The sequence below is a fragment of the Dryobates pubescens genome (genome assembly GCF_014839835.1).
Source record: "Dryobates pubescens isolate bDryPub1 chromosome 41 unlocalized genomic scaffold, bDryPub1.pri SUPER_41_unloc_2, whole genome shotgun sequence".
Lineage (NCBI taxonomy): Eukaryota > Metazoa > Chordata > Aves > Piciformes > Picidae > Dryobates > Dryobates pubescens.
This window is the reverse complement of record NW_026530686.1, coordinates 235,332-261,801: the sequence shown is the minus strand read 5'-3', so window position 1 is coordinate 261,801 and position 26,470 is coordinate 235,332. Positions and strand designations below refer to the sequence as shown.

The following is a 26,470-nucleotide window of genomic DNA, read 5'->3' as shown; positions in this document are numbered from 1 at the left end:
CTCCTTTAGGATCCCTCTGCCAGATCCCTGTGGGGAGATCTCTCATCCATGGCCCCCCCCCCCATCCCTCCCTCTCCCCCGCCCCCCCGATCCCTGTACCAGATCCCTCCTGCCAGATCCCTGTGGAGCGATTCCTGTACCAGATCCCCCTTGAATCACCCCCGGGGGTGCGGGGCTCAGCCCCCCCCTCATTTTCCGCTGTCCCCACGGAGAAAGGGGGCGGGGGGGGAGCCGGGGGAGGGCGGTTCCGCGCCGCCCCGCCCCGTTAAGCCCCTCCCCCTCCCGCCCCACCCCGTTGGCTCCGAGCGGCGGCACCGAGAGGACCGAAACGGCTGCAGCAGCACCGGGACCGCCCGAACCGGCCGGTAAGAGCGGGGCCGCGGCGGGGAGAGGGGCGGGGGGGGTTCACGGCACACACCGGGGGGGCGACAACCTCTCCCCCCCCCCTCCCTCCCCCCCGTTCCACTCCACCGGGAGCGGCACCGGGAGTGGGAGCCAGGACCGGATGGAGGCGGCGGGGCCGCCGCCTCCATCCGGTCCTGGCTCCCACTCCCGGTGCCGCTCCCGGTGCTGATCTCGGGACCCCCAAAGCCGCTGCCCACCCCCCACCCCCCCCCGTCCCGGTGCCGCCTGCGCCTCTCCCACTTCCCCTTTCGGTCCCGGTTTTCGGGGGGGGGGGGGGATTTGGGGGGGGGGCTGACGTGGGGGAACCGAAGCCGTGACTCGGTCCACGCGGTGCCACCCGGTCCCCACGCGGGACAAGGGGTTCCGTTATCCTCCCCCCGGCCCCACCGCCCCCCTCCCCTTCATCCCCACCACTTCCCGGTCCCGGTGCCCGCCCGGTGCCACCGAATCGGCCACCCGAGCCCCACTCTGGGTGGGTACCCCCCCACCCCACCCCCCGACGATGTCACTGGGTCCACGCGGGACACGGAGCGGTGTCTGCACCCTCCCCCACGCGCACACACACGAGTGCCCTCCCCACGGTGCCACCCAGTACCAGCGGGGCACTGGGATGGCACTGGGATGGCATCCACGCACCCCAACCCCCACCCTTCAGCCGCTGTTTTGTTTCCCCCCCCCCGCCACAGCCACGGGTGGGGGGGGGGGGCGGGGGGGCGGGGGGCGCATTCCTGGGGATCGCGAGTGGAAAGGGCAGGGCTGGGCCCAAGCGGAGCCAAACTGGAGCCAAACTGGAGCCAAGCTGGGCCGTGGCCGGAGCGGAGCCTCCTCTTCCGCCCCGGGACAGGGAGCGCTGGGGGGGGGTTCGGGGGGGGGAGGGACACGGACGAGTTCTTGCCCTTCCCCCCCCCCAAACATCCCACGGGGCTGCCGCACGGACACGAGTGGGGAAAGTGAAGTGAGGAAGGGGGGGGGGCGGGGGGAAGCGCATCCAGATGTGGCCCAGATGTGGGATGCTGCTGTGGGCGGGACGGGGCCCGTGGGAAAGGGCGGCGGGGGGGTCACACAGAGGGGCCCCCCCCACACTCATGCCGGGACACCAGTGGGAGCAGCCCCCCCAGGACATGGGTGGGCACCCCCGGGGCGGTCCGGAGCTGATGCCCACGCAGCAGGACACGGACAAAGGCTCCTTGTGTGCCCCCCCCGCCGCGGCCGGAGTGCGGGGGGGGGGATGGTGGCGGGGGAAGGGCGGGGGGGGGGGGGGTGTCCCTCCCCACCCCCACCCCAAAAATCACGGAGCCGGGGGGAGGGGACAGAGTGGTTGGAGGAGCCCCCCCCGTGTCCGTGTCCCGTCCCCCCCGCCCGGAGCTGGGCAGACAAAGGCGGGAAGGAACTGCCCCCCCCGTGTCCTGCCCCCCCCTCCGCCGTGTCCTGCCCCCCCCCCCCCGCCTCGTAGCGGGATTAGAGCCCCCCCCGCCCCCCGCCCGCCCTTGTGAATGGACCGGGCGCGGCCCCTCCCCTCTTGAATATTCATGAGGCGCCGAGCATGGGAAACGTGGGGCGGGGGGGGTCCCACGGGGGGAAGGTGCCCCACGGCGGGGGGGGTGTCCTGGACACCCCCTCCCCCCCCAGCCCGTGGCTCCGGCAAAGGGGGCGCGGGGCGCGGGGGGGGGACGGCAGCCGGGGGTCCAGGCAGGGTTGGGGATAAGGAGGGGGGGGCGGGGATGGGAGTTAGGGGGTCGGGGGGGGGGTGTCCCATCGCCACCTGTCCCCCCCCCAGTGGCCGCTTCGCCTCCCCCCCCCCCCACCCGGAAGGACCCAAAGTGCGAGCCAGGGCTGAGTCATTCATCGGTGGCCTGAAAGGGGCCGGAGCGGGGGGGGGAGGGGGGGGGAAGGTGCGAGAATGGGGGGGGGGCTGTGAGTGTGTCTGGGAGTGAGTGGGGAGGCTGTGAGCTGGGGGGGGAGCTGCGAGTGTGAGCTTGTGGCTGCGGGGGGGGGGCCGTGGGTGCAGGTGTCTGCGTGGGGGGGTGTTGATGTTTGGGGGGGGGCGCTGCGCATGCGCGCACGTGCGGGGGGCGGCAGTGTGGCTGTTTGTGTCGCCCCCCCCCCTACACACTCCAGGTGTCCCCAGCCCTGCCGGTGTGGCTGGGGGGGGGGGAGCGCGGAGGGGGGGCACACAACTGGGTCCTGCCATCGCCATGGCAACCACATCCCGCGGGGGGGGGGGGGGGGGGCAGCGGTTGCCATGGTGACCGAGATGCAACAGGAGATGGGGGACAGAGGGTGACACCCCCCCGCCGGGACCCCCCCCGGGACTAGGGGGGCTGCTGATTCCCACCCCACACACACCCCCAGACCCACTGAGGTGGGGGAGGGGTGTAATTGGGGGAGGGAAGGGGGGGGTCACAGCTCAGGGGGGCTGTGCAAAGGGGGAGGGTCGCAGGTCGGGGGAGTGGTGCAAAGGGGGGGTCACAGCACAGCCGCTGTGGCAGGCAGGGGGGGCCGGCGGGGGGGGGGCAGGCCAGGCCACGGCGCCTGTGCAAGCCTCGTGCTGGGGGGGCCACGGGGGGCCCAGAGGCAGCCGAGCAGCCGCTGCCACCACGGCTCTGGCTGTGGCCCCCCCCGGCCCTGTCACATCCCGTGAGCATCACATGAGTCACGGCCAGCGGCGCCCACGGGGGGGCACAGCGGCGCCCACGGGGGGGGACACAGCGGCGCCCACGGGGGGGGACACAGCGGCGCCCACGGGGGGGGCACAGCGGCGCCCACGGGGGGGGGGGACAGCGGCGCCCACGGGGGGGGACACAGCGGCGCCCACGGGGGGGGCACAGCGGCGCCCACGGGGGGACACAGCGGCGCCCACGGGGGGGCCACAGCGGCGCCCACGGGGGGGGCACAGCGGCGCCCACGGGGGGACACAGCGGTGCCCACGGGGGGTGGCACAGCGGCGCCCACGGGGGGGACACAGCGGTGCCCAAGGGGGGGGCACAGCGGCGCCCACGGGGGGGGACAGCGGCGCCCACGGGGGGGGCACAGCGGTGTCCACGGGGGGGGCACAGCGGCGCCCACGGGGGGACACAGCGGTGCCCACGGGGGGGGCACAGCGGCGGCCCACGGGGGGGGCACAGCGGCGCCCACGGGGGGGGCACAGCGGCGGCCGGGCGGGGTAGCGCCGGGGGGGGGGGGGTCGGGGGGGGTCGTCTGAGGCCGGGCCGCTCGTGACGCCGGTGGCCGGCAGCCATGGCCGAGTACCGCAGGCTGCTGGAGGAGCTGGCGCAGAACATCACCGCCGAGGACTTGGCCCAGCTGAAGTCGGCCTGCAGGGAGGACATCCCCAGCGGCGAGGGGGAGGCCATCGCCACCAGCCAGCACTGGTTCGACTTCCTGGAGCGGCACAGCAAGCTGGACAAGGGTGAGCCCCCCGGGCCCGCCCCCCCGGGCCCGCCCTCTGAGCCCCCGGCCCCCTCTGGCCCCAGCCTGGGTCGTCCCCAAGCCCTATCTATCCCTATCCACCCGTGGCCATCCCCACCCGTGGCCATCGCCCTCCCTGCCCATCCTCATCCCCCTCTGGCCCCAGCCCTGACTGGCCCCAGCCCTATCCACCCGTGGCCATCTTCATCCCTGCCCCTCCTCATCCCTGCCCAGCCCTGCTTCTCCCCAGCCCTATCCATCCACAGTCTCTGTCCCAGGTTGTTCCCATTCCCAGCTGTCCCCAGCCCCATCCATCCAACCCAGGGTTCATCCCCACCCCCACCCCATCCTCACCCCCACTCCTGTCCCCACCGCTCCCCTGGTCACCACTCCTGGTCCCATCCTGCTCCTCTGGCTCCCAGTTTCCGTTCCTGGTGCTCATCACAGTTCCCTGATCCCTGCCCAGATCCCTTCTCCTGATCCCTGTTGCCCACCCCCTGGGATCTTGTCTCATCCCTGTCCCCTGTGTGCTGCTCCCTGCCGCCTCTCCTGTCCCTTCCCTGCTCTCCAGCCCTGGCTGCTGCTCTGCCACCTGCTCTGGTCCCGTCCTGGGCCCCGGTCCCGGTCCCGGTCCCTGTTCCCTCTCCTCATCCCTGCCCCTAGCTTCAGTCTCCATCCCGGACGCCGCTGCCTGCCTCGATCCCCAACCCAGCCCTTGTCCCTGAGGGCCAGGGGGCGACAACCCCGAGGGGACAACCCGCAGGGGACAGCCCACTTCCAGCTCCCACCCCATTCCCTCTCCCCTGCCTGCTCCCTGCCCCCCCCCGCGCTTGCTCTCTCCGAGTCCTCTCCCAGCCACCATCCCCCGGGCACGGCGGGGCATGGCCGCGTCCCGGCGGTGCCCCCCGCGCTGCCCCCCGCGCTGCCCCCCGCGGTGCCCCCCACGGTGCCCCCCGCGCTGCCCCCGCAGACAACCTGTCCTACATTGAGCACATCTTCGAGATCTCGCGGCGCCCGGACCTGCTGACCATGGTGGTGCAGTACCGCACGCAGGTGCTGAAGATCTCCGAGGAGGATGAGGTGGACACCAAGCTCACCAGGATCCCCAGCGCCAAGAAGTACAAGGGTGAGACCCCCCCCCGGCCACAGCCCCCCCGAGGACAGCCCCCTCAGGGCCAGGGACACCTAGAGAGGGGCTGAGGGACCCCCAGGCGTGGGACAGGGACCAACGAGGGAACGGGATGGAGACCCCCCAGGGATGGGAGAGGGACAACCCCCCCCCCGGGGACAGGGACAAAACCCCCCCGGGGACAGGGACAAAACCCCCCCGGGGACAGGGACAACCCCCCCCCGGGGACAGGGACAACCCCCCCCGGGGACAGGGACAAAACCCCCCTGGGGACAGGGACAACCCCCCCCGGGGACAGGGACAAATCCCCCCCGGGGACAGGGACAAACCCCCCCCGGGGACAGGGACAAAACCCCCCCGGGGACAGGGACAAAACCCCCCCGGGGACAGGGACAACCCCCCCCGGGGACAGGGAGAAAACCCCCCCGGGGACAGGGACAACCCCCCCAGGGGACAGGGACAAAACCCCCCCGGGGACAGGGACAAAACCCCCCCGGGGACAGGGACAACCCCCCCCAGCCACAGGGACAGCTAAAGAAGGGCTGAGGGACCCCCAGGGATGGGAGAGGAACTCTCAGGAGCCGGCCCCGGACCCCCCGAGCACAGAGACCGCAGGGGGTCGCAGGCGGGGGACAGGCGGGGGGGGCAGGCAAGGGGGGTCGCGGGGGGTCGCAGGGGGTCGCAGGCGGGGGGCAGGCAGGGGGGGCAGGCAAGGGGGGTCGCAGGGGGTCGCTGGCAGGGGGGTCGCAGGGGGGGCCGCGGTGACGCCCCCTGTCCCGCAGATATCATTCGGCAGCCCTCGGAGGAGGAGATCATCAAGCTGGCCCCCCCGCCCAAGAAAGCCTGAGGGGGGGGCGGCGAGGAGGAGGAGCAGGAGCAGGAGGAGGAGAAGGATGAAGGCTGTGCCCCCCCCCCCCAAGGTCTCCCTTCCACCTCTCTGCCCCCCCCCGGGCGCGGGCACGAGTGGGGGGGATCCAATCCTGGTCACTAACAAAGTCTTAACTCCCCTCCCCCACCTCGAACGTGGGGCCGGGGGGGGGTCGGGGGGGGGCAGCTCTGCGTGTGCGGGGGGGGCGGGGTGGGAGCAGCAGGAGCAGGGACACCCCCCCCCAGCCCCCACCCCTGGTCTGAGAGGTGGCCGGGGGGGGGGTGACAGGAACGAGGCTCCCCCCCCCCCCCCAAAGCCAGGGGGTGTCAGGCACAGGGACCCCCCCCCCCCAAAGACCCCGGGGGGGGGGGGTCAGGCACAGGGACCCCCAGCTGGGGGGGGGACGGCACAAGGCTGGGGCCAGGGCCCCGAGTGGCAGCGGGGGGGGGGCAGAAGGACAGAGCAGGGCAGGAGGAGGTCAATGGCAGCGGCAGGGCTGAGCTGAGGGCGGGGGGGGGGCGCACAGAGCCCCCCCGGGAGTGGATTCGTCAGGCCTCAGCCTGGGGGTAGGGGGGGGGGGGACACACGTTCGCACTGTGCTGTGTCCCCCCCCCCGAGGTTACAGGGGCGAGGAGGTGACAGTGAGGGAGGTGAGGAGGTGACGTGGGGGGGGGGCGAGGAGGTGACCGGGGGGGGGGGGCGAGGAGGTGACCGGGGGGGGGGGGGCCGAAGTGGTGACATTTGGCCTCTGTGCAGAGCGGGGGGGGGGTCGGGGGGGGGGGCACACCCCAATCCCCCCCCCCCCAAACCCCTACTTTAGGAGAGGGCAAAACTGGCAGTGCCCCCCCCCCGGCTCCAACCCCCCCAGACCAATTTGGGGGGGGGGGGGCCACACAGAATCCTTCACCCCCCCACACCCTACCCCCCCCCCAGTGCCCTGCTGGGATGGGGGCGGGGGGGGGGGGGGCACTGAACTAGGACGTGAGGAGCAGCCCCCCCAGTAGTGTGTGGTTGGGGGGGGGGGGGAGGCTCTTAGCTACTAACCCTGGGGGGGCCGGCTCGGGGGGGTTGCCCGGGGGGGGCCGGCTCGGAGGGGCCGGCTCGGGGGGGGCCGGCTCGGGGGGGGGCACCGGAGAGAGTTTTCTGTTAATATATTTTATTTAATAAAAGCTAAAACCTGCAGCCCCCCCCCCAGCTCTGTGCCCCCCCCCGCGGCTCTGTGCCCCCCCCCGGGCTCTGTGCCCCCCCGGGGCTCTGTGCCCCCCCCGGGGCTCTGTGCCCCCCCCCGCGGCTCTGTGCCCCGCCCCGCGGCTCTGTGCCCCACCCGGGGCTCTGTGCCCCCCCCCCGGCTCTGTGCCCCCCCGGGGCTCTGTGCCCCCCCCGCGGCTCTGTGCCCCCCCCCCCAGCTCTGTGCCCCCCCCCCCGGCGGCTCTGTGCCCCCCCCCCCGGCTCTGTGCCCCCTCCCCCCGGCTCTGTGCCCCCCTCGCGGCTCTGTGCCCCGCCCCCGGCTCTGTGCCCCGCCCCCGGCTCTGTGCCCCCCCGGGGCTCTGTGCTCCCCCCAGGGGCTCTCTGCTCCCCCCAGGGGCTCTGTGCCCTCCCTAGGGGCTCTCTGCTCCCCCCAGGGGCTCTGTGCCCTCCCTAGGGGCTCTCTGCTCCCCCCAGGGGCTCTGTGCCCTCCCCAGGGGCTCTGTGCCCCCTCCCCAGGGGCTCTGTGCCCCCCCCCGGGGCTCTCTGCTCCCCCCAGGGGCTCTGTGCCCCCTCCCCCCGGCTCTGTGCCCCCCCGGGGCTCTGTGCCCCCCCCAGGGGCTCTGTGCCCCCCCCGGGGCTCTGTGCCCCCTCCCCCCGGCTCTGTGCCCCACCCGGGGCTCTGTGCCGCCCCCCCGGCTCTGTGCCCCCCCCCCCGGCGGCTCTGTGCCCCCTCCCGCCGCTCTCTGTGCCCCCCCCCGGGGCTCTGGGCCCCCTCCTCCCCCCTCTATTTCTCATCCCAAACCCCAGCCCCCCCTCCCCCCCCCCCCAAAACATCCAACTCCCAAATCTCTTTTTTTTGCCCCCAAATGCCCCCCCCCAGCCCCCCCCGGGAGAGCCTGAGGGGGGGTGGGTGGGGTGGGGGTGTGACAAATCCCTGCCCCCACCCTTAGCGGGGGGGGGGGGTGTGTGTGTCCCTTCCTTCTGCCCCCCCCCAAACCCCTCCCCCCCCCCAGCTCCCATTGCCGCCTGCAGGCTGCCGGGGGGAGGGGCGGGGCAGGGCGGGGCAGGGTGGGGCGCGGGGGGCGGGGCCAGGCTGCAGTCTCCTCTCTGTTTTTATTGCATTTATATATAATATAGAGTCAGAGCTTTACAATAGGCTGAGCCCGGGGGGGGAACCCGGGGGGGGAACCCGGGGGGGGGAACCTCCCCCCCCCCCAGCTCCTCTCTTTTTGGGTTCAATACATAGAAAATTAGGCCTCTACCAGCGATGGGGGGGGGGGGGGGGGCAGGGGGGGTCCTTCAGTGTGTATCCCCCCCCCCCAAAAAAAAACCAACCCCCAAACCAATCAACCTGAAAGGACCTCCCCAGCCCCGGGGGGGGGCAAACCCCAGTGCAAATCACTGATATGTACAAAGCAGACACAGCCCCGGGGGGGGGCAGGGCACACACAGCCCCCCCCCCCGGCCCCCCCACTGCACCCCTGCGCAGCTGGAGACCCCCGCCCCCACCCCCCCCCAGGGAGCTGGAGCCCCCCCCAGCCAGGGAGCTGGAGCCCCCCCCAGCCAGGGAGGCAGAGACCCCCCCCAAGAGGGAGATGGAAGCCCCCCCCTCAGTAGGAAGCTGGAGCCCCTCTCCCCCCCCCCCCCCATAGGGACCTAGAGACCCCCCCCAAGGGTGGTGAAGACCCCCAGAGGGAGCTGAAGCCCCCCCCCCAATAGGGAGCTGCAGACCTCCCCCCCCTGCCCCAAGGAGCTGGAGCCCCCCCCGGGTGCTGGAGCCCCCCCAAAGGAACTGGGGGGGGAAAAAGGGGAGGGGGAGCCCTGAAGTGGGGGGGGGCAGGACCCACTAGAAGGGGAGGGTGGGCAGGGATAGGTGAGAGACCCCCCCTCAAAACGGGGAGTGGGGAGCCCTGGGGGGGCCACCTTGGTACAAAAATTCCCCACCCCCCCTCGCCCAACCCCCCCGCTGCGGGGGGGCTGTGAGGATGGGGGGGGGGGGAAGGGGGGGCTGGGGGGGGCAAGGGGGGGCTGGGGGAGACCTTCCCCAGGCAAACCAAAGCCCAAAGGTTTGTGGAGAGCCCCCCGGGGGGGGCACAGGAAGGGCCCCAGGGAGGAGTTGTTTATGGGGGGGGGTCTCATGAGGGCTCCCGGGGGGGTCCTGAGGGTTCCGTGGAGGTCTCCGGGGGGGTCCGCGGGGGTCTCATGAGGGCATGCACTGCACGCGGTCCGGACCCTCCTCCTCATCGTCAGAGCTGTCCGAGGAGCTCGGGGAGGAGTCTGAGTCTCCCTCCGCCGCCCCTGGCTCCCGGCGGCGCTGCCGGCGACACAGAGCCGTGAGCGGGGCGGCGACCCCCGGCTGCGACCCCCGGCAGGGGCAGCGACCCCCGGCAGGGGCAGCGACCCCCGGCAGGGGCAGCGACCCCCGCGGGGCAGGGACCCCCGGGCGGCAGGGACCCCCGCGGGGCAGGGACCCCCGGGCGGCAGTGACCCCCGCGGAGCAGGGACCCCCGCGGAGCAGGGACCCCCGCGGGGCAGGGACCCCCGCGGGGCAGGGACCCCCGGGCGGCAGTGACCCCCGGGCGGCAGTGACCCCCGCGGGGCAGGGACCCCCGCGGGGCAGGGACCCCCGGACAGCGACCCCCGGGCGGCAGTGACCCCCGCGGGGCAGGGACCCCCGGGCGGCAGTGACCCCCGGGCGGCAGTGACCCCCGCGGGGCAGTGACCCCCGCGGGGCAGGGACCCCCGGACAGCGACCCCCGCGGGGCAGGGACCCCCGGACAGCGACCCCCGCGGGGCAGCGACCCCCGTGGCAAGGGACTGCCCAGCCCCAGCTCCAGCCCCAGCCCCAGGCCACCTGAATCCCACCCCAGGGAGGGGCCAGGGACCCCCAGGGAGGGGCCAGGGACCCCCAGGGACCCTCAGGCCAGGGCCCCTCTGTCTGTGGGGGGCACGCACAGGGGCTGCCCCCAGCGCCCCCCACCCCCTGCCCCTCCTCCAGCAGCCCTCAGGGCCGAACCGAACAGACCCCTGAGAAAGCCTGGGGGAGGGGGAGGGGGAGGGGGAGGGGGGAGGGGGAGGGGGAGAGGGAGGGGGAGAAGGAGGGGGAGAGGGAGGAGAGGGAGAGGGAGGTGGGGGAGAGGGAGATGGAGGGGGAGAGGGAGGGGGGGGGGGAGGGGGGGGGGGAGGGGGGGAGGGAGGGGGAGGGGGAGGGGGAGGGGGAGAGGGAGGGGGAGAGGGAGGGGGAGGGGGAGAGAGAGGGGGAGAGGGAGGGGGAGAGGGAGGGGTAGAGGGAGGGGGATGAAGGCTGTGCCCCTCCCCCCCACACGGCCCCCTGCCCCCTCCCCCCACCACGGGGAGCAGCGGAGGGGACCTCACCCTGCTCCCACTAACAGCTCCTGACCCCCGAGAGCGGGGGGGAGGGGCGGGGCCAGCGACCTGGGGGCGTGGTCATATCGGGGGCGGGGCCATGGGGGGCGTGGTCATGTCGGGGGCGTGGCCATGTCGGGGGGCGGGGCCGGGTGGTGCCGCCGCTGCCGCGGGTGGTGCATCAGGAACCAGCGCCGGGGCAGGGCCGGGGGCTGCAGGGCAGGGCCGGGGGCTGCAGGGCAGGGCCGGGGGCTGCAGGGCAGGGCCGGGGGCTGCAGGGCAGGGCCGGGGGCTGCAGGGCAGGGCCGGGGGCTGCAGGACGGGCCCGGGGCGGGGCGGGGGGCGCGGCCGGGGGGCGGGGCGGGGCGGGGCCGTACCCGGTGGTGCCGCCGCTGCCGCAGGTGGTGCATCAGGAACCAGAGCATGTGGCTGTCGAACATGTCGGTGTGGTGCTGGCTGTCCTCGTCCCGCTCCAGCTTGTTCTTCTTGATCACCTTTGTGGGGAGGGGGCTGGGGGTTAGGAAGGGCTTCTCGCGCGCCCCACCCCCCCCTCGCCCCCTCCCCCCCAGGTCTGTCACCTCCTTGAGGCCTGCCAGCTCCGTGGGGTTCTCTGCCGTGGGGGCCCAGATCTTGACGTCGTGGTCCAGGCCGCTGGTGGCCAGCACCGGGAGGTGGGGGTGGGGCTCCAGGCAGTTCACCTTCGGGGGGGGAGGGGCAGGGGGAGGGAGAGCCCAAACAGGGGCACAGGGATGGAGCTTGGCACCCACAGCGCCCAGGGGCACCCAGCCCCCTGCTGCGCCCTCGGGTTGGGACCCTTCCCCACCCCCAGCAGGGAGGAGGCTGCCAGCCCCCCCGGGGGGGGGGGCACAGATGCCAGCCCCTGCCAGCAGCCTCCCGCACTGAAGGTGCCCACAGGGCACCCAGCCCTGGCACGGGGCCAGGGGCCGCATCCAGCCCGGGGCACTGAGGCTGGCAGGGAGCTGGGGGGGGGGGGGAGGGGGTGGCAGTGCCAGCAGCCAGCAGCAGTTGGCACAGGGCCACCAGGAGGGGACAAAAGGCTCCTGTGGGGCCGGGGGGGGGAAGTGGCTGGCAGCAGCGGGCAGGGCTGTGCCACCCGGCGCTCGCTGCCCCCCTCAGTGCCCCCCCAGCCCCCCCGGGCCCTGCCAGCAGCTGGGGGGTGCCAGCAGCGTCCCCACGGTGCTGGGGGGGCCTGGCTGGGGGGAGGGGCAGCTGGCACTGAGCTGCAGCCAGGCCCAGGGCCAGGCCCCCCCCGGGACGTGCCCGCTGCTGGCTGGGGCATGGGAACCAACCCTGCTGCAGCTGGGCCCTGCCTGGGCCCTGCCTGGGCCCTGCCTGCAGCAGGACACAGCTGGGGCCCGGGGGGGGGAGCTGGGAGCCCGGGGGGGGCACAGCCCTCAGCAGCCCCCTGGGCTGGGGGGGCAGAAACCAGCAGGGGAGGGAGCAGGGATCTTGGGGGGGGGGGGGGGGGGGCACGACAGACAATGCCCTGCAGAGGGAGCTGGGGGGGGGTCCCCAATCCCTCTGGGGGGGTCCCGAATCCCTCTGGGGGGGGGTCCCCAATCCCTCTGGGGGGTCCCGAATCCCTCTGGGGGTCCCCAATGCCCTGTGGAGTGAGCTGGAGGACCCCAGACTCCTGCAGCCTGCTCCCAACCCCCCGCGGTGTGCAGGTGCTGGGAACCCCAAACCCTGCCAGGAGCTGGGGGGGGCCCAAGGCCCTGGGAGGGGTCCCCACACCCCCGGGGGGGGCCGGGGGGGGCCGGACTCACCACTCCTCCCTTGTCCCCCTCCATGAACTGCACGATCTGGCAGGAGGACTTCTCCCACAGGAAGATGTGGCCGCAGTCGCTGCCGCTCACCACGAACTCGCTCTTGGGGCCGTAGAAGTTCACTCCCTTGACTGCGGCACAGCAGAGCCCCCCCGGGACCCCCCCGGAGCCTCAGCCCCGGAGCAGCCCCCCCGGGACCCCCCCCGGAGCCTCAGCCCCGGAGCAGCCCCCCCGGGACCCCCCCGGAGCCTCAGCCCCGGAGCAGCCCCCCCGGAACCCCCCCGGAGCCTCAGCCCCGGAGCAGCCCCCCCGGAACCCCCCCGGAGCCTCAGCCCCGGAGCAGCCCCCCCGGAACCCCCCCGGAGCCTCAGCCCCGGAGCAGCCCCCCCCAGACCCCCCCCCGGAGCCTCAGCCCCGGAGCAGCCCCCCCGGGACCCCCCCCGGAGCCTCAGCCCCGGAGCAGCCCCCCCCAGACCCCCCCCGGAGCCTCAGCCGGGAGCAGCCCCCCCGGGACCCCCCCGGAGCCTCAGCCCCGGAGCAGCCCCCCCCGGAGCCTCAGCCGGGAGCAGCCCCCCCGGGACCCCCCCGGAGCCTCAGCCCCAGAGCAGCCCCCCCCAGCACCCCCCCCGGAGCCTCAGCCGGGAGCAGCCCCCCCAGACCCCCCCCCGGAGCCTCAGCCGGGAGCAGCCCCCCCGGGACCCCCCCCCCCCGGGACCCCCAGCTCCCCCCTGGAGCCCCAGCCCGGCACCCCCCAGCAACCTGCGGGGTGCCCCCCGGGGGTGGGCAGTGCCCCCCCGAGCCAGAGGGTGCCCTGCTGGTGCCAGGGCCATGCCCCATGAGCCAGGGGGGTGCCAGGGCAGTGCCCCCCGAGCCATGGCTGGTGCCAGGGCCGTGCCCCCTGAGCTGGGGGGTGCCAGGGCTGTGCCCCCTGAGCCATGGCTGGTGCCAGGGCCGTGCCCCCTGAGCTGGGGGGTGCCAGGGCTGTGCCCCCTGAGCCATGGCTGGTGCCAGGGCAGTGCCCCCCGAGCCATGGCTGGTGCCAGGGCCGTGCCCCCCGAGCCGGGGGGTGCCAGAGCCGTGCCCCCCGAGCCATGGCTGGTGCCAGGGCCGTGCCCCCCGAGCCATGGCTGGTGCCAGGGCTGTGCCCCCCGAGCCATGGCTGGTGCCAGGGCCGTGCCCCCCGAGCCGGGGGGTGCCAGGGCTGTGCCCCCTGAGCCATGGCTGGTGCCAGGGCCGTGCCCCCCGAGCCATGGCTGGTGCCAGGGCTGTGCCCCCCGAGCCATGGCTGGTGCCAGGGCCGTGCCCCCCGAGCCGGGGGGTGCCAGGGCCGTGCCCCCCAAGCCGGGGGGTGCCAGAGCCGTGCCCCCCGAGCCGTGGCTGGTGCCAGGGCAGTGCCCCCCGAGCCATGGCTGGTGCCAGGGCCGTGCCCCCCGAGCCGTGGCTGGTGCCAGGGCAGTGCCCCCCGAGCCATGGCTGGTGCCAGGGCCGTGCCCCCCGAGCCGTGGCTGGTGCCAGGGCCGTGCCCCTCACCGGTGGCGTTGTTGCGGTGCCCCTTGTAGCGCTTCAGGTACTGGGCACCGTCGCTGTGGCAGGAGTCGAAGAGGTAAATGTCCTCATCGTTGTAGCTGGCCAGGAGCTCTGGCAGGGCACAGGGCAGGGGGCTCAGCGCCCCTGGGCACGCCTGGGCGCCCCCCGCCGTGCCCCCGCGCCGGGCACTCACCGGAGCCGTCGTGGCTGTACACCAGGCAGGTGATGTTGGCCTTGGACTCGCTGCTCACCTGCGGGGCACAGCCGGCTGTGGGCACCGCTGGGCGCCGCTGCCCCTCCCCCCTCCGCCACAGCCCTGCCCCCCCAGGCAGCCTCTGTGCCGGCCAGGTGCCAGCCGGGCCGTGCCCGGCCGTGGGGCAGCAGCGGGTGCCCGGCCCAGGCCCCCTGGGCACAGCTGGGCAGCCCCAGCCTGCTGCCCTGCCAGCTGGTGCCAGGCCAGGGATGGTGCTGCTGGGCAGGCTGGCAGGGGCAGGGCACTCAGCTTCCCCCCTGCTCTGCCCACCCTGTGCCAGGCTGGGTGGGGGCACAGCAGCTGGGGCACCGCCCCCAGCCAGGCTGGCAGCAGAGAGCTGATGGCCGCCGTGGGATGCCCTCTGCCCACCCCCGGCCCTGCCATGCCCCTGGGCTGCCCCACCTGGCACCCCTGGCACCAGGACTCCTGCTTGTGCCCTGCCCTGGCAGGGCTGGCTGCCTGGTGCCCCCCTGTGCCCGCTGTGCCCTCACCAGGTGGTGTGGGCAGAACTTCTTCAGCACTCCGTTGTTCTCGTTCTCGTCGATCTTCCTCTGGTCGTAGATCCTGGGGGGGCAGGGCAGGGGCTGGCACCACTGGGCACCCCCTGCACACAGGGGGGGTGCCAGGCTCCCTGGTGCCAAGCTCAGCCAGCACAGCAGGGCTGGCACGAGGCCTGGCCAAAGCAGCCCAGTGCCAGCCTGGGAGGGGCACTGCCACCCTGCCTGTGCCAGCCTGGGAGGGGCACTGCCACCCTGCCTGTGCCAGCCTGGGAGGGGCACTGCCACCCTGCCTGTGCCACTGCCACCCCGAGGCTGAGCCCACCCAGAGCTGCCTGCCCGGTGCCAGGGACCCCAGGGACAAGGGTAGGGGCAGAGAGTGGCACAGGGCAGGGAAGGCTGAGGCTGGCACCTGAGCAGCTGCAAGGCCTTGGCACTGCCCACAGCATCCCTGGCCCCATGCCCAGCACCCCAGGAGCTGCTGCTGGCACAGCAGGCACTGGCATGGCTGGCACCACGGGGAAGCTGGCACTGTGCTGCTGATGCCAAGTGGCAGTGCCCAGGGGGGAGCTCCACTCCCTGGGCAGCAGCAGGGGGGTGCCAGGCACCCACACAGCTCTGCCAGCTCCTGGGCACTGGGGACAGCAGCAAAAGGGCAGCTCAGAGCTGGCACCTGTGCCCCAAGCAGCCACAGGGTCGGCATCTGGGGTGCCAGGGGCAGAGCCTGGTGCCCAGGGGGCAGCAGGGTTGGCATTTGCCACACAAGGAGCTCAGCCCCAGGGGCTTCTCCTCACCCTGATGCCCCCTGGGCACTGCCCAGGGCTGGGCAGCAGGAGGCTGGGTGCCAGCTGCTGGGGGCAGGAGCTGCCAGCTGCAGGGCAGAGTGGGCACAGATGCCAGGGCCAAGGCTGGGAGGATGCCAAAGGCTCCTCCAGGAATCCCTGGGGCAGAGGGCTGGGAACGGGGGGGGGGCTCAGGGCTGCCCACCCTGGGGGGGCTTAGGGCTGCCCCCTGCCCCTCCTGGGGGGCTCAGGGTTGCCCACCCTGGGGGGGCTTAGGGCTGCCCCCTGCCCCTCCTGGGGGGCTCAGGGTTGCCCACCCTGGGGGGGCTTAGGGCTGCCCCCTGCCCTTCCTGGGGGGGGCCTCAGGGCTGCCCCCTGCCCCTCCTGGGGGGCTCAGGGTTGCCCCCTGCCCCTCCTGGGGGTGCTCAGGGCTGCCCCCTGCCCCTCCTGGGGGGCTCAGGGTTGCCCCCTGCCCCTCGGGGGGGGCTCAGGGCTGCCCCCCAGGGCTCACCTGACGAACTGGTCCCTGCCCCCCACGGCGAACTGGAAGGTGTTGGCAGGGTTGACGTAGATGGTGTAGAGCCCAACCTTCTTCTCCTTCTCCTTGGTCACCACCAGCTTGCTGCCAGGGAGCCCCAGAGACCCTCCAGCAAGTGGCCAAAAGCGCCAAAAGCCACCCAAAAATCATCCCCCCCCCCCCCCCGGGGGAGACCTCAGCCCTGCCCTGCAGCCCCCCCCGGGGGGGGAGGCCCTGGGCAGGCTGGGGGCTGCTGGGGGGTCCCTGGCTGATCCCTGAGCTCCTTCCAGCCCAGCCCAGGGGCAGGCTGGGGGCAGCTGCAGAGCCCTGGGATGGCCTAGCAGGGAGGGGAAGGGGAAGGGGGGGGAGGGCTACTCATGAAGCAGGGTGGGGGGTGGGTGGGGGAGGGCAGGGGTGGGGGAGGGCGGGGCAGGGCAGGGGGAGGGGTGTGACTCATGAGGCAGGGCAGGGGCAGGGCAGGGGTGGGGCAGGGGGAGGGGCACTCACGAGGCAGGGCAGGGGTGGGGCAGGGTGGGGCAGGGGGAGGGGCACTCACAAGGCAGGGCAGGGGTGGGGCAGGGTGGGGCAGGGGGAGGGGCACTCAGGAGGCAGGGCAGGGGTGGGGCAGGGCGGGGTGGGGGGAGGGGCACTCACGAGGCAGGGCAGGGGTGGGGCAGGGCGGGGTGGGGGGAGGGGCACTCACGAGGCAGGGCAGGGGTGGGGCAGGGCGGGGTGGGGGGAGGGGCACTCACGAGGCAGGGCAGGGGTGGGGCAGGGCGGGGTGGGGGGAGGGGCACTCACGAGGCAGGGCAGGGGAGGGGCAGGGCGGGGTGGGGGGAGGGGCACTCACGAGGCAGGGCGGGGCAGGGGGAGGGGCACTCATGAGGCAGGGCAGGGCGGGGCAGGGCAGGGGCACTCACGAGGCAGGGCGGGGCAGGGCGGGGCAGGGGCACTCACGAGGCAGGGTGGGGTGGGGCAGGGCGGGGCAGGGGCACTCACGAGGCAGGGCGGGGCAGGGGCACTCACGAGGCGGGGCAGGGCGGGGCGGGGGAGGGGCACTCATGAGGCAGGGCAGGGGTGGGGAAGGGCGGGGCAGGGGGATGGGCACTCATGAGGCGAGGCAGGGCAGGGGAGGGGCACTCACGAGGCAGGGCAGGGCAGGGCGGGGCAGGGGGAGGGGCACTCACGAGGCAGGGCGGGGCAGGGCGGGGCAGGGGGAGGGGCACTCAGGAGGCAGGGCGGGGCAGGGCGGGGCAGGGGGAGGGGCACTCAGGAGGCAGGGCGGGGCAGGGCGGGGCAGGGGGAGGGGCACTCACGAGGCAGGGCGGGGCAGGGCGGGGCAGGGGGAGGGGCACTCACGAGGCAGGGCGGTCCTGGCGCAGGTCGATGGTGAACACCACTGCATCCTCCCCTGCCGACAGGAAGGTGCAAGGGGAGTCTGGTTCCAGGGCCAGCTGCCAGGGAAGGACTCAGTGTCGGTGCCCTCTGTGCCCCCTCTGTGCCCCCTGCCTGCCCCCAGGGCACCAAATCCCCCCCTGGCCTGCCCCACTCGCCCAGCAGAGCCAAGGCAGCCGCCAGCCTGGCACCCCTGGCACAGCAAGGCCACCGGTGCCAGGCCGTGGGGCAGCAGCGGGTGCCCGGCCCAGGCCCCCTGGGCACAGCTGGGCAGCCCCAGCCTGCTGCCCTGCCAACTGGTGCCAGGCCAGGGATGGTGCTGCTGGGCAGGCTGGCAGGGGCAGGGCACTCAGCTTCCCCCCTGCTCTGCCCACCCTGTGCCAGGCTGGGTGGGGGCACAGCAGCTGGGGCACCGCCCCCAGCCAGGCTGGCAGCAGAGAGCTGATGGCCGCCGTGGGATGCCCTCTGCCCACCCCCGGCCCTGCCATGCCCCTGGGCTGCCCCACCTGGCACCCCTGGCACCAGGACTCCTGCTTGTGCCCTGCCCTCAGGGCAGCTCCCCCGGCGGCGGTGCCAGGCCCCCGGCAGGGGCTGCTGGGCAGGGCTGGCACCCCCTGGGTGCTGCCTGGCGCTCACCTTGTGCGAGGCTCCCTTGTGCTGTGCCACCCTCTTGGTGTTCTTGCAGCACTGGGTGGCAGAGAGCTCTGCCACCCTCACCTGCCCGTCGCGGGCACACATGGCCAGCGTGGAGTCGCCGCTGTTGGGCAGGAACTTGGCCTGGGGGAGACAGCAGGGGGGCAGCTCAGTGCCAGGGGGCAGCTCAGTGCCAGGGGCAGCAGGGAGAGCTGCCCTGGGCTGCCCCTGCCCCCTCCCCTGCCCCCCAGGGGCGCTGGCACAGAGCCCAGCCTGCCCCAGGGCCCTGGCAGCAGCTCTGAGGGCCTGGGCTGGGCAGCCTGGAGAGGAGAAGGAGGCTGAGCAGAGGGCTGCTGAGGGCAGGCTGCAGCCAGGGGGCACAGGGCAGGGGCAGAGATGACCTCAGCTTGGTTCAGCTTGGCCATGAGGAAGAGTTTCTGCCCCTGGAGGCTGCCCCAGGCCTGGCACAGGCTGCCCAGGGCAGAGGTGGAGCCTACAGGCCTGGAGGGGTTTGAGAGTTGTGGAGGTGCTGAGGGCTTGGCAGTGCCCTGGCAGTGCCCTGGCAGTGCCCTGGCAGCGCTGGCTGAGGGCTGCTCACTGCCTGGCAGAGCCTGGTCCTGCTGCCCCCTGTGGCACCGGGCACCAGCTGCCCCCCCTGGCACAGCCTCCTCCCACTGCAGCTCCCAGGCTCCAGCTCAGCCTGGGGGAAGCTCTGCAGGAGGCAGCTCCAGGCCTGGCCCAGCTCAGGGCACTGCTGCAGGCTTTGGGTGGTGGCCACAGGCCTGCTGCAGCCCCCAGCCCTGAGGGCACTTCCCTGCTGCCCCCCAGGGCACTGCAGAACTGGCAGCAGTGGGGAGGGAAGGGCCCCTGGGGCTCCCCTCCTGCCCCCCCCAGCTGTGCCCAGCAGCAGCACAGTGCCCAGGGGGGGTTGGAAGCTCTGCACAACCTCTCTGGGCTCAGCCTGCTCCAGGCCTCCAGCAGCCTCCCCCCAAGCAACTTCCTCCTCCTGCCCAGCTCCAACCTCCTGCCCTCCACTCTCTGCCCCCTGCCCCTTGGCCTGGCCCTGGGCACCACTCAGCAGCTGCCAGCCCCAGCCCCTTGCCCCCCCCAGCCCCTGCAGCTCTTGCTCAGCACTCAGCAGCTGCCCTCTGGGGCTGCTCTCCTCCAGCCTCTCAGCCCCAGGCAGCTCTCAGCCTCTGCTGCTCCCACAGCTGCTCCAGGCCCCCCCAGCAGCTTCCCAGCCCCCCCTGGAGCCTCCCCAGCAGCTTCCCAGCCCCCCCTGGAGCCTCCCCAGCAGCTTCCCAGCCCCCCCTGGAGCCTCCCCAGCAGCTTCCCAGCCCCCCCTGGAGCCTCCCCAGCAGCTCCCAGGCCCTCTGCAGCTGGGCAGGGGGAGCCCAGCCCTGGCCCCAGCCCTCCAGAGGAGTCCTCAGCAGGGCAGAGCAGAGGGGCAGCAGAACCTCCCTTGCCCTGCTGCCCACACTGCTGCTGGGGCTCCCCAGGAGACCACTTGGAGCCTTCTCAGCTCTCCAGCAGCCTCTCTGCCCTGCTGGAGCTGCAGCTGCCCTGGGCACCTCTCCTGCCCTGCCAGCTGCCCTGGGCACCTCTCCTGCCCTGCCAGCTGCCCTGGGCACCTTGCCTACCCTTCCAATCCCCTCTGTGCCCCCCTCCTGCCCTGCCAAGCCTCTGTGTCCTGCTCCAGGCCTTCCAATCCCCCCCGACCACCTCTCCTGCCCTGCCAGGCCCCTGGGGGCACCGCTCCTGCCCTGCCAGCTCCCCTGAGTACCTCCCTGGCCCTGCCAGTGCCCCTTGCCCTGCCCCACCCCTGCCCTGCCAGTGCCCCTTGCCCTGCCCCACCCCTGCCCCACCCCTGACCTGCAAGCGCCCCTTGCCCTGCCAGTGCCCCTGCCCCGCCCCTGCCCTGCCAGTGCCCCTTGCCCTGCCCTGCCCTGCCCCACCCCTGCTCTGCCCTGCCCTGCCCCACCCCTGCCCCGCCAGTGCCCCTTGCCCTGCCCCACCCCTGACCTGCAAGCGCCCCTTGCCCTGCCAGTGCCCCTGCCCCGCCCCTGCCCTGCCAGTGCCCCTTGCCTTGCCCCACCCGTGCCCCGCCCCTGCCCTGCCAGTGCCCCTTGCCCTGCCCTGCCCCACCCCTGCTCTGCCCTGCCCTGCCCCACCCCTGCCCCACCCCTGCCCCGCCAGTGCCCCTTGCCCTGCCCCACCCCTGCCCCACCCCTGACCTGCAAGCGCCCCTTGCCCTGCCCTGCCCCGCCCCACCCCTGCCCTGCCAGTGCCCCTTGCCCTGCCCTGCCCCGCCCCTGCTCTGCCCTGCCCCACCCCTGCCCCACCCCTGCCCCGCCAGTGCCCCTTGCCTTGCCCCACCCCTGCCCCGCCCCTGCCCCGCCAGTGCCCCTTGCCTTGCCCCACCCCTGCCCCGCCCCTGCTCTGCCCTGCCCTGCCCCACCCCTGTCCCGCCAGTGCCCCTTGCCTTGCCCCACCCGTGCCCCGCCCCTGCCCCGCCAGTGCCCCTTGCCCTGCCCTGCCCCGCCCCACCCCTGCTCTGCCCTGCCCTGCCCCACCCCTGCCCCGCCAGTGCCCCTTGCCTTGCCCCACCCCTGCCCCGCCCCTGCCCCGCCCCTGCCCCTTGCCCCGCCCCGGCACCTGGAAGACGTTGCTCTTGTGGCCGCTCTCGAAGTCGAGCACGGGCCGGCGGCGCAGCCAGTCCCACACCACCACCTTGAGGTCGTCGCTGCCGCTGGCCAGCCAGGCGCCGCTCTGGTTGAAGTGCAGGGTGTTGACGCAGCCGCCGTGGCCCTCCAGGCCGTGCTGCAGGCGGAAGCGCTGCACCAGCCCGCGGGCGCCGCAGGCCTGGGGCACGAAGCGGGCGCCGGAGCCCAGCTGGCGCTGCCGCAGCGCCCGCACCGCCTGCCAGCGCGGCCGCGGCAGCGCCGAGGTCTCGGCGGCCGCCCAGGCCTCCAGCGCCTGCTCGTCCTCGGAGGAGTCCTCGCGGGGGGCGCGGCGGCGCGGGGCGCGGCGCGGGGAGCGCTCCGCCTCCTCCTCCTCCTCCTCCTCTTCCTCCTCCTCCTCCTCCTCCTCCTCCTCGTCCTCCTCGGAGTGGGAGCGCTCGGGGCCGCGGCTCTCCTCGGTGAGGGAGCAGCGCCCGGTGTCCTCCATGCTGTCCGAGTCCTTCTCCTCGCCGGAGCTCTCGGTGCCGGCGCCGCCGGGGCTGCCGCGGCTGGGCCCCGCCTCGTCCCCGGTCAGGCTCAGGCTCAGGTCCGAGGCCTCCACCTCGATGCCCGAGGAGGTCTCGCGGCCCTCCTCGGCCGACATCTCCTCGGGGCTGCTGGACAGGCTGCCTGCAGGGGGCAGCACCGGGCCCTCAGCGGGGCGCCCAGAGCCCTGAGCCTGACCCAGAGCCTGACCCAGAGCCTGACCCAGAGCCCAGCCCCAGAGCCTGACCCAGAGCCCAGCCCAGAGCCCAGCCCAGAGCCTGACCCAGAGCCCAGCCCCAGAACCTGACCCAGAGCCCAGCCCAAAGCCTGACCCAGAGCCTGACCCAGAGCCTGACCCAGAGCCCAGCCCCAGAACCTGACCCAGAGCCCAGCCCAGAGCCTGACCCCAGAGCCCAGCCCAGAGCCTGACCCAGAGCCTGACCCAGAGCCTGACCCAGAGCCTGACCCAGAGCCCAGCCCAGAGCCTGACCCAGAGCCCAACCCCAGAGCCTGACCCAGAGCCCGACCCAGAGCCCGACCCAGAGCCCAGCCCCAGAGCCTGACCCAGAGCCTGACCCAGAGCCTGACCCACAGCCCAACCCCAGAGCCTGACCCAGAGCCCGACCCAGAGCCCAGCCCCAGAGCCTGACCCAGAGCCTGACCCAGAGCCTGACCCACAGCCCAGCCCAGAGCCTGACCCAGAGCCCGACCCAGAGCCTGACCCAGAGCCCAGCCCAGAGCCTGACCCAGAGCCCAGCCCAGAGCCTGACCCAGAGCCTGACCCAGAGCCCAACCCCAGAGCCTGACCCAGAGCCCAACCCAGAGCCTAACCCAGAGCCCAACCCCAGAGCCTGACCCAGAGCCCGACCCAGAGCCCGACCCAGAGCCCAGCCCCAGAGCCTGACCCAGAGCCCGACCCAGAGCCCGACCCAGAGCCCAGCCCCAGAGCCTGACCCAGAGCCTGACCCAGAGCCTGACCCAGAGCCTGACCCAGAGCCCAGCCCCAGAACCTGACCCAGAGCCCAGCCCAGAGCCTGACCCAGAGCCCAGCCCCAGAGCCTGACCCAGAGCCTGACCCAGAGCCTGACCCAGAGCCCAACCCCAGAACCTGACCCAGAGCCCAGCCCAGAGCCTGACCCAGAGCCCAACCCCAGAGCCTGACCGAGAGCCCAACCCCAGAGCCTGACCCAGAGCCTGACCCAGAGCCCAACCCCAGAGTCTGACCCACAGCCCAGCCCAGAGCCTGACCCAGAGCCCAACCCCAGAACCTGACCCAGAGCCCAGCCCAGAGCCTGACCCAGAGCCCAACCCCAGAGCCTGACCCACAGCCCAGCCCCAGAGCCTGACCCAGAGCCCAGCCCAGAGCCTGACCCAGAGCCCAACCCCAGAGCCTGACCCACAGCCCAGCCCCAGAGCCTGACCCAGAGCCCAGCCCCAGAACCTGACCCAGAGCCCAGCCCAGAGCCTGACCCAGAGCCTGACCCAGAGCCTGACCCAGAGCCTGACCCAGAGCCCGACCCAGAGCCTGACCCAGAGCCCGACCCAGAGCCTGACCCAGAGCCTGACCCAGAGCCCGACCCCAGAGCCTGACCCAGAGCCCAACCCAGAGCCCAACCCCAGAGCCCGACCCAGAGCCCAGCCCAGAGCCTGACCCAGAGCCCAGCCCAGAGCCTGACCCAGAGCCCAACCCCAGAGCCTGACCCAGAGCCCAACCCCAGAGCCTGACCCAGAGCCCAACCCCAGAGCCTAACCCAGAGCCCAACCCCAGAGCCTGACCCACAGCCCAGCCCAGAGCCTGACCCAGAGCCCAGCCCCAGAGCCTGACCCAGAGCCCAACCCCAGAGCCTGACCCAGAGCCTGACCCAGAGCCTGACCCAGAGCCCAGCCCCAGAACCTGACCCAGAGCCCAGCCCAGAGCCTGACCCAGAGCCCAGCCCCAGAGCCTGACCCAGAGCCTGACCCAGAGCCTGACCCAGAGCCCAACCCCAGAACCTGACCCAGAGCCCAGCCCAGAGCCTGACCCCAGAGCCCAGCCCAGAGCCTGACCCAGAGCCTGACCCAGAGCCTGACCCAGAGCCCAACCCCAGAACCTGACCCAGAGCCCAGCCCAGAGCCTGACCCAGAGCCCAACCCCAGAGCCTGACCGAGAGCCCAACCCCAGAGCCTGACCCAGAGCCTGACCCAGAGCCCAACCCCAGAGTCTGACCCACAGCCCAGCCCAGAGCCTGACCCAGAGCCCAACCCCAGAACCTGACCCAGAGCCCAGCCCAGAGCCTGACCCAGAGCCCAACCCCAGAGCCTGACCCACAGCCCAGCCCCAGAGCCTGACCCAGAGCCCAGCCCAGAGCCTGACCCAGAGCCCAACCCCAGAGCCTGACCCAGAGCCCAGCCCAGAGCCTAACCCAGAGCCCAACCCCAGAGCCTGACCCACAGCCCAGCCCAGAGCCTGACCCAGAGCCTGACCCAGAGCCCGACCCAGAGCCCGACCCCAGAGCCTGACCCAGAGCCCAGCCCCAGAACCTGACCCAGAGCCTGACCCAGAGCCCAGCCCAGAGCCTGACCCAGAGCCCAACCCCAGAGCCTGACCCAGAGCCCAACCCCAGAGCCTGACCCAGAGCCCAACCCCAGAGCCTGACCCAGAGCCCAGCCCCAGAGCCTGACCCAGAGCCCAGCCCAGAGCCTGACCCAGAGCCCAGCCCAGAGCCTGACCCAGAGCCCAACCCCAGAGCCTGACCCAGAGCCCAGCCCAGAGCCTGACCCAGAGCCCAGCCCAGAGCCTGACCCAGAGCCCAACCCCAGAGCCTGACCCAGAGCCCAACCCCAGAGCCTGACCCAGAGCCTGACCCAGAGCCCAACCCCAGAGCCTGACCCACAGCCCAGCCCAGAGCCTGACCCAGAGCCCAACCCCAGAACCTGACCCAGAGCCCAGCCCAGAGCCTAACCCAGAGCCCAACCCCAGAGCCTGACCCAGAGCCTGACCCAGAGCCCAGCCCCAGAGCCTGACCCAGAGCCCAGCCCCAGAACCTGACCCAGAGCCCAGCCCAGAGCCTGACCCAGAGCCCAGCCCAGAGCCTGACCCAGAGCCCATCCCAGAGCCTGACCCACAGCCCAGCCCAGAGCCTGACCCAGAGCCCAGCCCAGAGCCTGACTCAGAGCCCAACCCCAGAGCCTGACCCAGAGCCCAGCCCCAGAGCCCAACCCAGACACAGCCTGGCCTGGGCCCAGAGCCCCAACCTAGAACCAAAACCTAGAACCCAGGCCCAGCCCAGAGCTGGAACCTGACACCAGCAGCCAGACTCAAACCCTAGGACCAGAGCCAGAGGCACAACCCAGACCCCAAACCTGAGCCTGGAACTAGAGCCAGAGCCAGAGCCCAGCCCAGAGCCTGAGCCCAGCCCCAGACCTCTGGATCACAGCCAGAGTCCCAACCCAGAACCAGGCCCAGAGCCCAAACCTGACCCTGGAACTAGAATCAGAACCCAAGCCCAGCCCCCAGCCCCACCCCAGCCCCACCCCAGCCCCACCCCACCGTTCATTTCTGCCTTCCTGTCCACGCTGCTCCCACGCTCGGCCATGGCTGCTCCAGGAGTGCTCCTGGGGAGAGAGGAGATGGGGAGGGGGCTGCTGGGAGGGGGCTGCTGGGAGGGGGCAGCTGGGAGGGGGCTGCTGGGAGGGGGCTGCTGGGAGGGGGCTGCTGGGAGGGGGCAGCTGGGGAGGGGGCAGCTGGGGAGGGGGCAGCTGGGGCATCCCCACCACAGCCACCCCAGGGGCACCGAGGGCACAGCAGGGCCCTGGTGCTGGCAGGATGCCAGGTTGGGCACTCAGCTCCAGCAGCTCCATGTGGGGCAGGGCTGCTGGGGGGGCAAGGAGGTGGCAGCCAGCAGCAGCCCCAGGGCATGGCACAGCATGGCAGGGCACAGCATGGCACAGCAGAGCACAGCATGGCACAGCAGAGGATGGCACAGCAGAGCACAGCATGGCACAGCATGGCACAGCAGAGCACAGCATGGCATAGCATGGCACAGGTGCTTGAGGGTCTGGGCAGGGACTGAGAGCCCCAACCCTGTCCCCAGGCCAAGCCCTGAGCCCAGGAGCTGCCCCCTGGGCTCTGCCTGCAGCCAGCACCTGGGCAGGCTCCAGGCTGTGCCAGCCCCCCTGCCAGGGCCCCACAGACAACCCCCAGCCCCCTGGCACCGAGCTGTGGGTGCTGCCACAGTGTGCCAGGGCTCCCCATGCCCTGCCCCTCCCTGCTCAGTGCCCCTCACAGCACCCAGGGGCCCCTGTGCCAGCCCAGTGCCCGCTGCCGCCATGCCCCCGGGGCGCTCTGGCACCGAAAGCTTCCTCTGGCTCTGCCAGCAGCCCAGGAGCTGCCCCAGGGCCCAGCACAGGGGGGGCTGTGCCCTCCCCAGCCCCTCTGGGCCGTGTGCCAGGCCTGGTGCCAGTGCTCATGCCAGGGCCCTGCTGCCTCAGCCTCTTCTATTTAAGGAAAGCCTGCTCTGGGCTGGCACCACTGTGGGCACTCTGCTGAGCAGCCTCTGTGCCAACCCCCAGGGATGGCTCTGGGGGGGTCAAGCCCCCCCTGGCAGCCCCTCCAGGAGGTGCCTTCTACCCCAGGGTGCCAGCCTCAAGGCTCCACTCTGCCTCAGGGCCTGGCAGAGCCACCCAGCAGCCTGGGCAGTGCCAACCAAGCAGGACCCAAACCCCCTCCCAGGGCTGCCCCCTCCCCACCCGGTGCCAGGCTGCCAGGGCAGTGTGGAGATGCCCAGGAGGCAGCAGCCAGGGCAGAGCAGGAGGTGCCCAGCGTGGTGCCAGCAGCACAGCAAAGCCCTCAGCACCCCCCCGGGGGCAGGGGGCCCAGGCTGGCACAGGGGGCAGAGCCCCACTCACCTGCGGGGCGGTGCCAGGGCTGGTGCCAAGGCCAGGGCTGGAGGCTCGCTGGCAGCTGCCAGGCACAAGAGGTTAGAGCCAGGCAGGGCAGGGGGCAGGGCAGGGGGCAGGGGGAAGGGCAGGGGCAGCAGTGCCCACCCGGGGACCCCCCGGGGCTGGCATGGAAGGGCCAAGGGTGAGGAAGGCTCCAGGGCACGGAGGGTGGCACCTGGGGGGGGCCCCTGGCACCCCCTGAGGGGGGGGGAGGGGGCGGCAGGGGCTGAGGCTGGGCACAGTTGTGTCCCCCCCGCGCGGCACAGCGACCACCCCCGGGGGCAGCAGGGACCCCCCGGGAAGAGTTGGCACCAACTGGGGGGAGGAAGGACCCCCCCCGAGACCCTCAGGGGCTGCAGGGACCCCTCCGCCCCCCCCCCGAAGGCGCAGGGCAGACCCCCAAGGCTCAGATACCCTCTGGAGGCAGCGGAGACCCCCCCAGGGCACCTCCGCAGGAGCAGGGACCCCCCCCCAAAGGCACGAGGACCCCCAGGGGGCAGCGGAGACCCCCCCAGGGCACCCCCGCCGGAGCAGGGACCCCCCGCGCCCGGTGACCCCGCGGGGGGACTGAGGCCTCCCGAGCCGCCTC

At 73.5% G+C, this 26,470-nt stretch overlaps 2 protein-coding genes across 2 annotated transcripts; one reads left to right on the top strand and one right to left on the bottom strand.

The window, feature by feature from the left end:
* Positions 1 to 281: 281 nt before the first annotated feature.
* Positions 282 to 5,830, top strand: PEA15 (proliferation and apoptosis adaptor protein 15). The gene is made up of 4 exons (XM_054179187.1): positions 282 to 365; positions 3,641 to 3,814; positions 4,784 to 4,939; positions 5,725 to 5,830. Exons 2-4 carry the CDS (start codon positions 3,643 to 3,645, stop codon positions 5,787 to 5,789), a joined length of 393 nt encoding a protein of 130 aa, XP_054035162.1. The 5' UTR covers positions 282 to 365; positions 3,641 to 3,642; the 3' UTR covers positions 5,790 to 5,830.
* Positions 5,831 to 9,197: 3,367 nt separating this feature from the next.
* Positions 9,198 to 25,916, bottom strand: DCAF8 (DDB1 and CUL4 associated factor 8). Its single transcript, XM_054179182.1, has 13 exons — positions 25,849 to 25,916; positions 24,491 to 24,555; positions 20,411 to 21,105; positions 17,759 to 17,899; positions 17,087 to 17,181; positions 15,722 to 15,832; positions 14,423 to 14,495; positions 13,872 to 13,929; positions 13,682 to 13,789; positions 12,152 to 12,282; positions 10,943 to 11,062; positions 10,742 to 10,858; positions 9,198 to 9,312 (listed from the first exon to the last, which is right to left on the bottom strand). The coding sequence occupies exons 2-13, from the start codon at positions 24,534 to 24,536 to the stop codon at positions 9,199 to 9,201; spliced, it is 1,809 nt and encodes a 602-aa protein (XP_054035157.1). The 5' UTR covers positions 24,537 to 24,555; positions 25,849 to 25,916; the 3' UTR covers position 9,198.
* Positions 25,917 to 26,470: the final 554 nt, after the last annotated feature.

Bases quoted from the DNA above. Each gene is read 5' to 3' on its own strand.
- DCAF8 (XM_054179182.1), bottom strand. From the start codon at position 24,536: ATGGCCGAGCGTGGGAGCAGCGTGGACAGGAAGGCAGAAATGAACG. The intron at 17,900-20,410 runs GTGCCGGGGCGG...TGTCTCCCCCAG, and splicing joins ACAAGAGCAACGTCTTCCAG to GCCAAGTTCCTGCCCAACAG. The intron at 14,496-15,721 runs GTGAGCCCTGGG...CTGCCCCCCCAG, and splicing joins GGCAGGGACCAGTTCGTCAG to GATCTACGACCAGAGGAAGA.
- PEA15 (XM_054179187.1), top strand. From the start codon at position 3,643: ATGGCCGAGTACCGCAGGCTGCTGGAGGAGCTGGCGCAGAACATCACC. The intron at 3,815-4,783 runs GTGAGCCCCCCG...CTGCCCCCGCAG, and splicing joins GCACAGCAAGCTGGACAAGG to ACAACCTGTCCTACATTGAG. The intron at 4,940-5,724 runs GTGAGACCCCCC...CCTGTCCCGCAG, and splicing joins CAGCGCCAAGAAGTACAAGG to ATATCATTCGGCAGCCCTCG.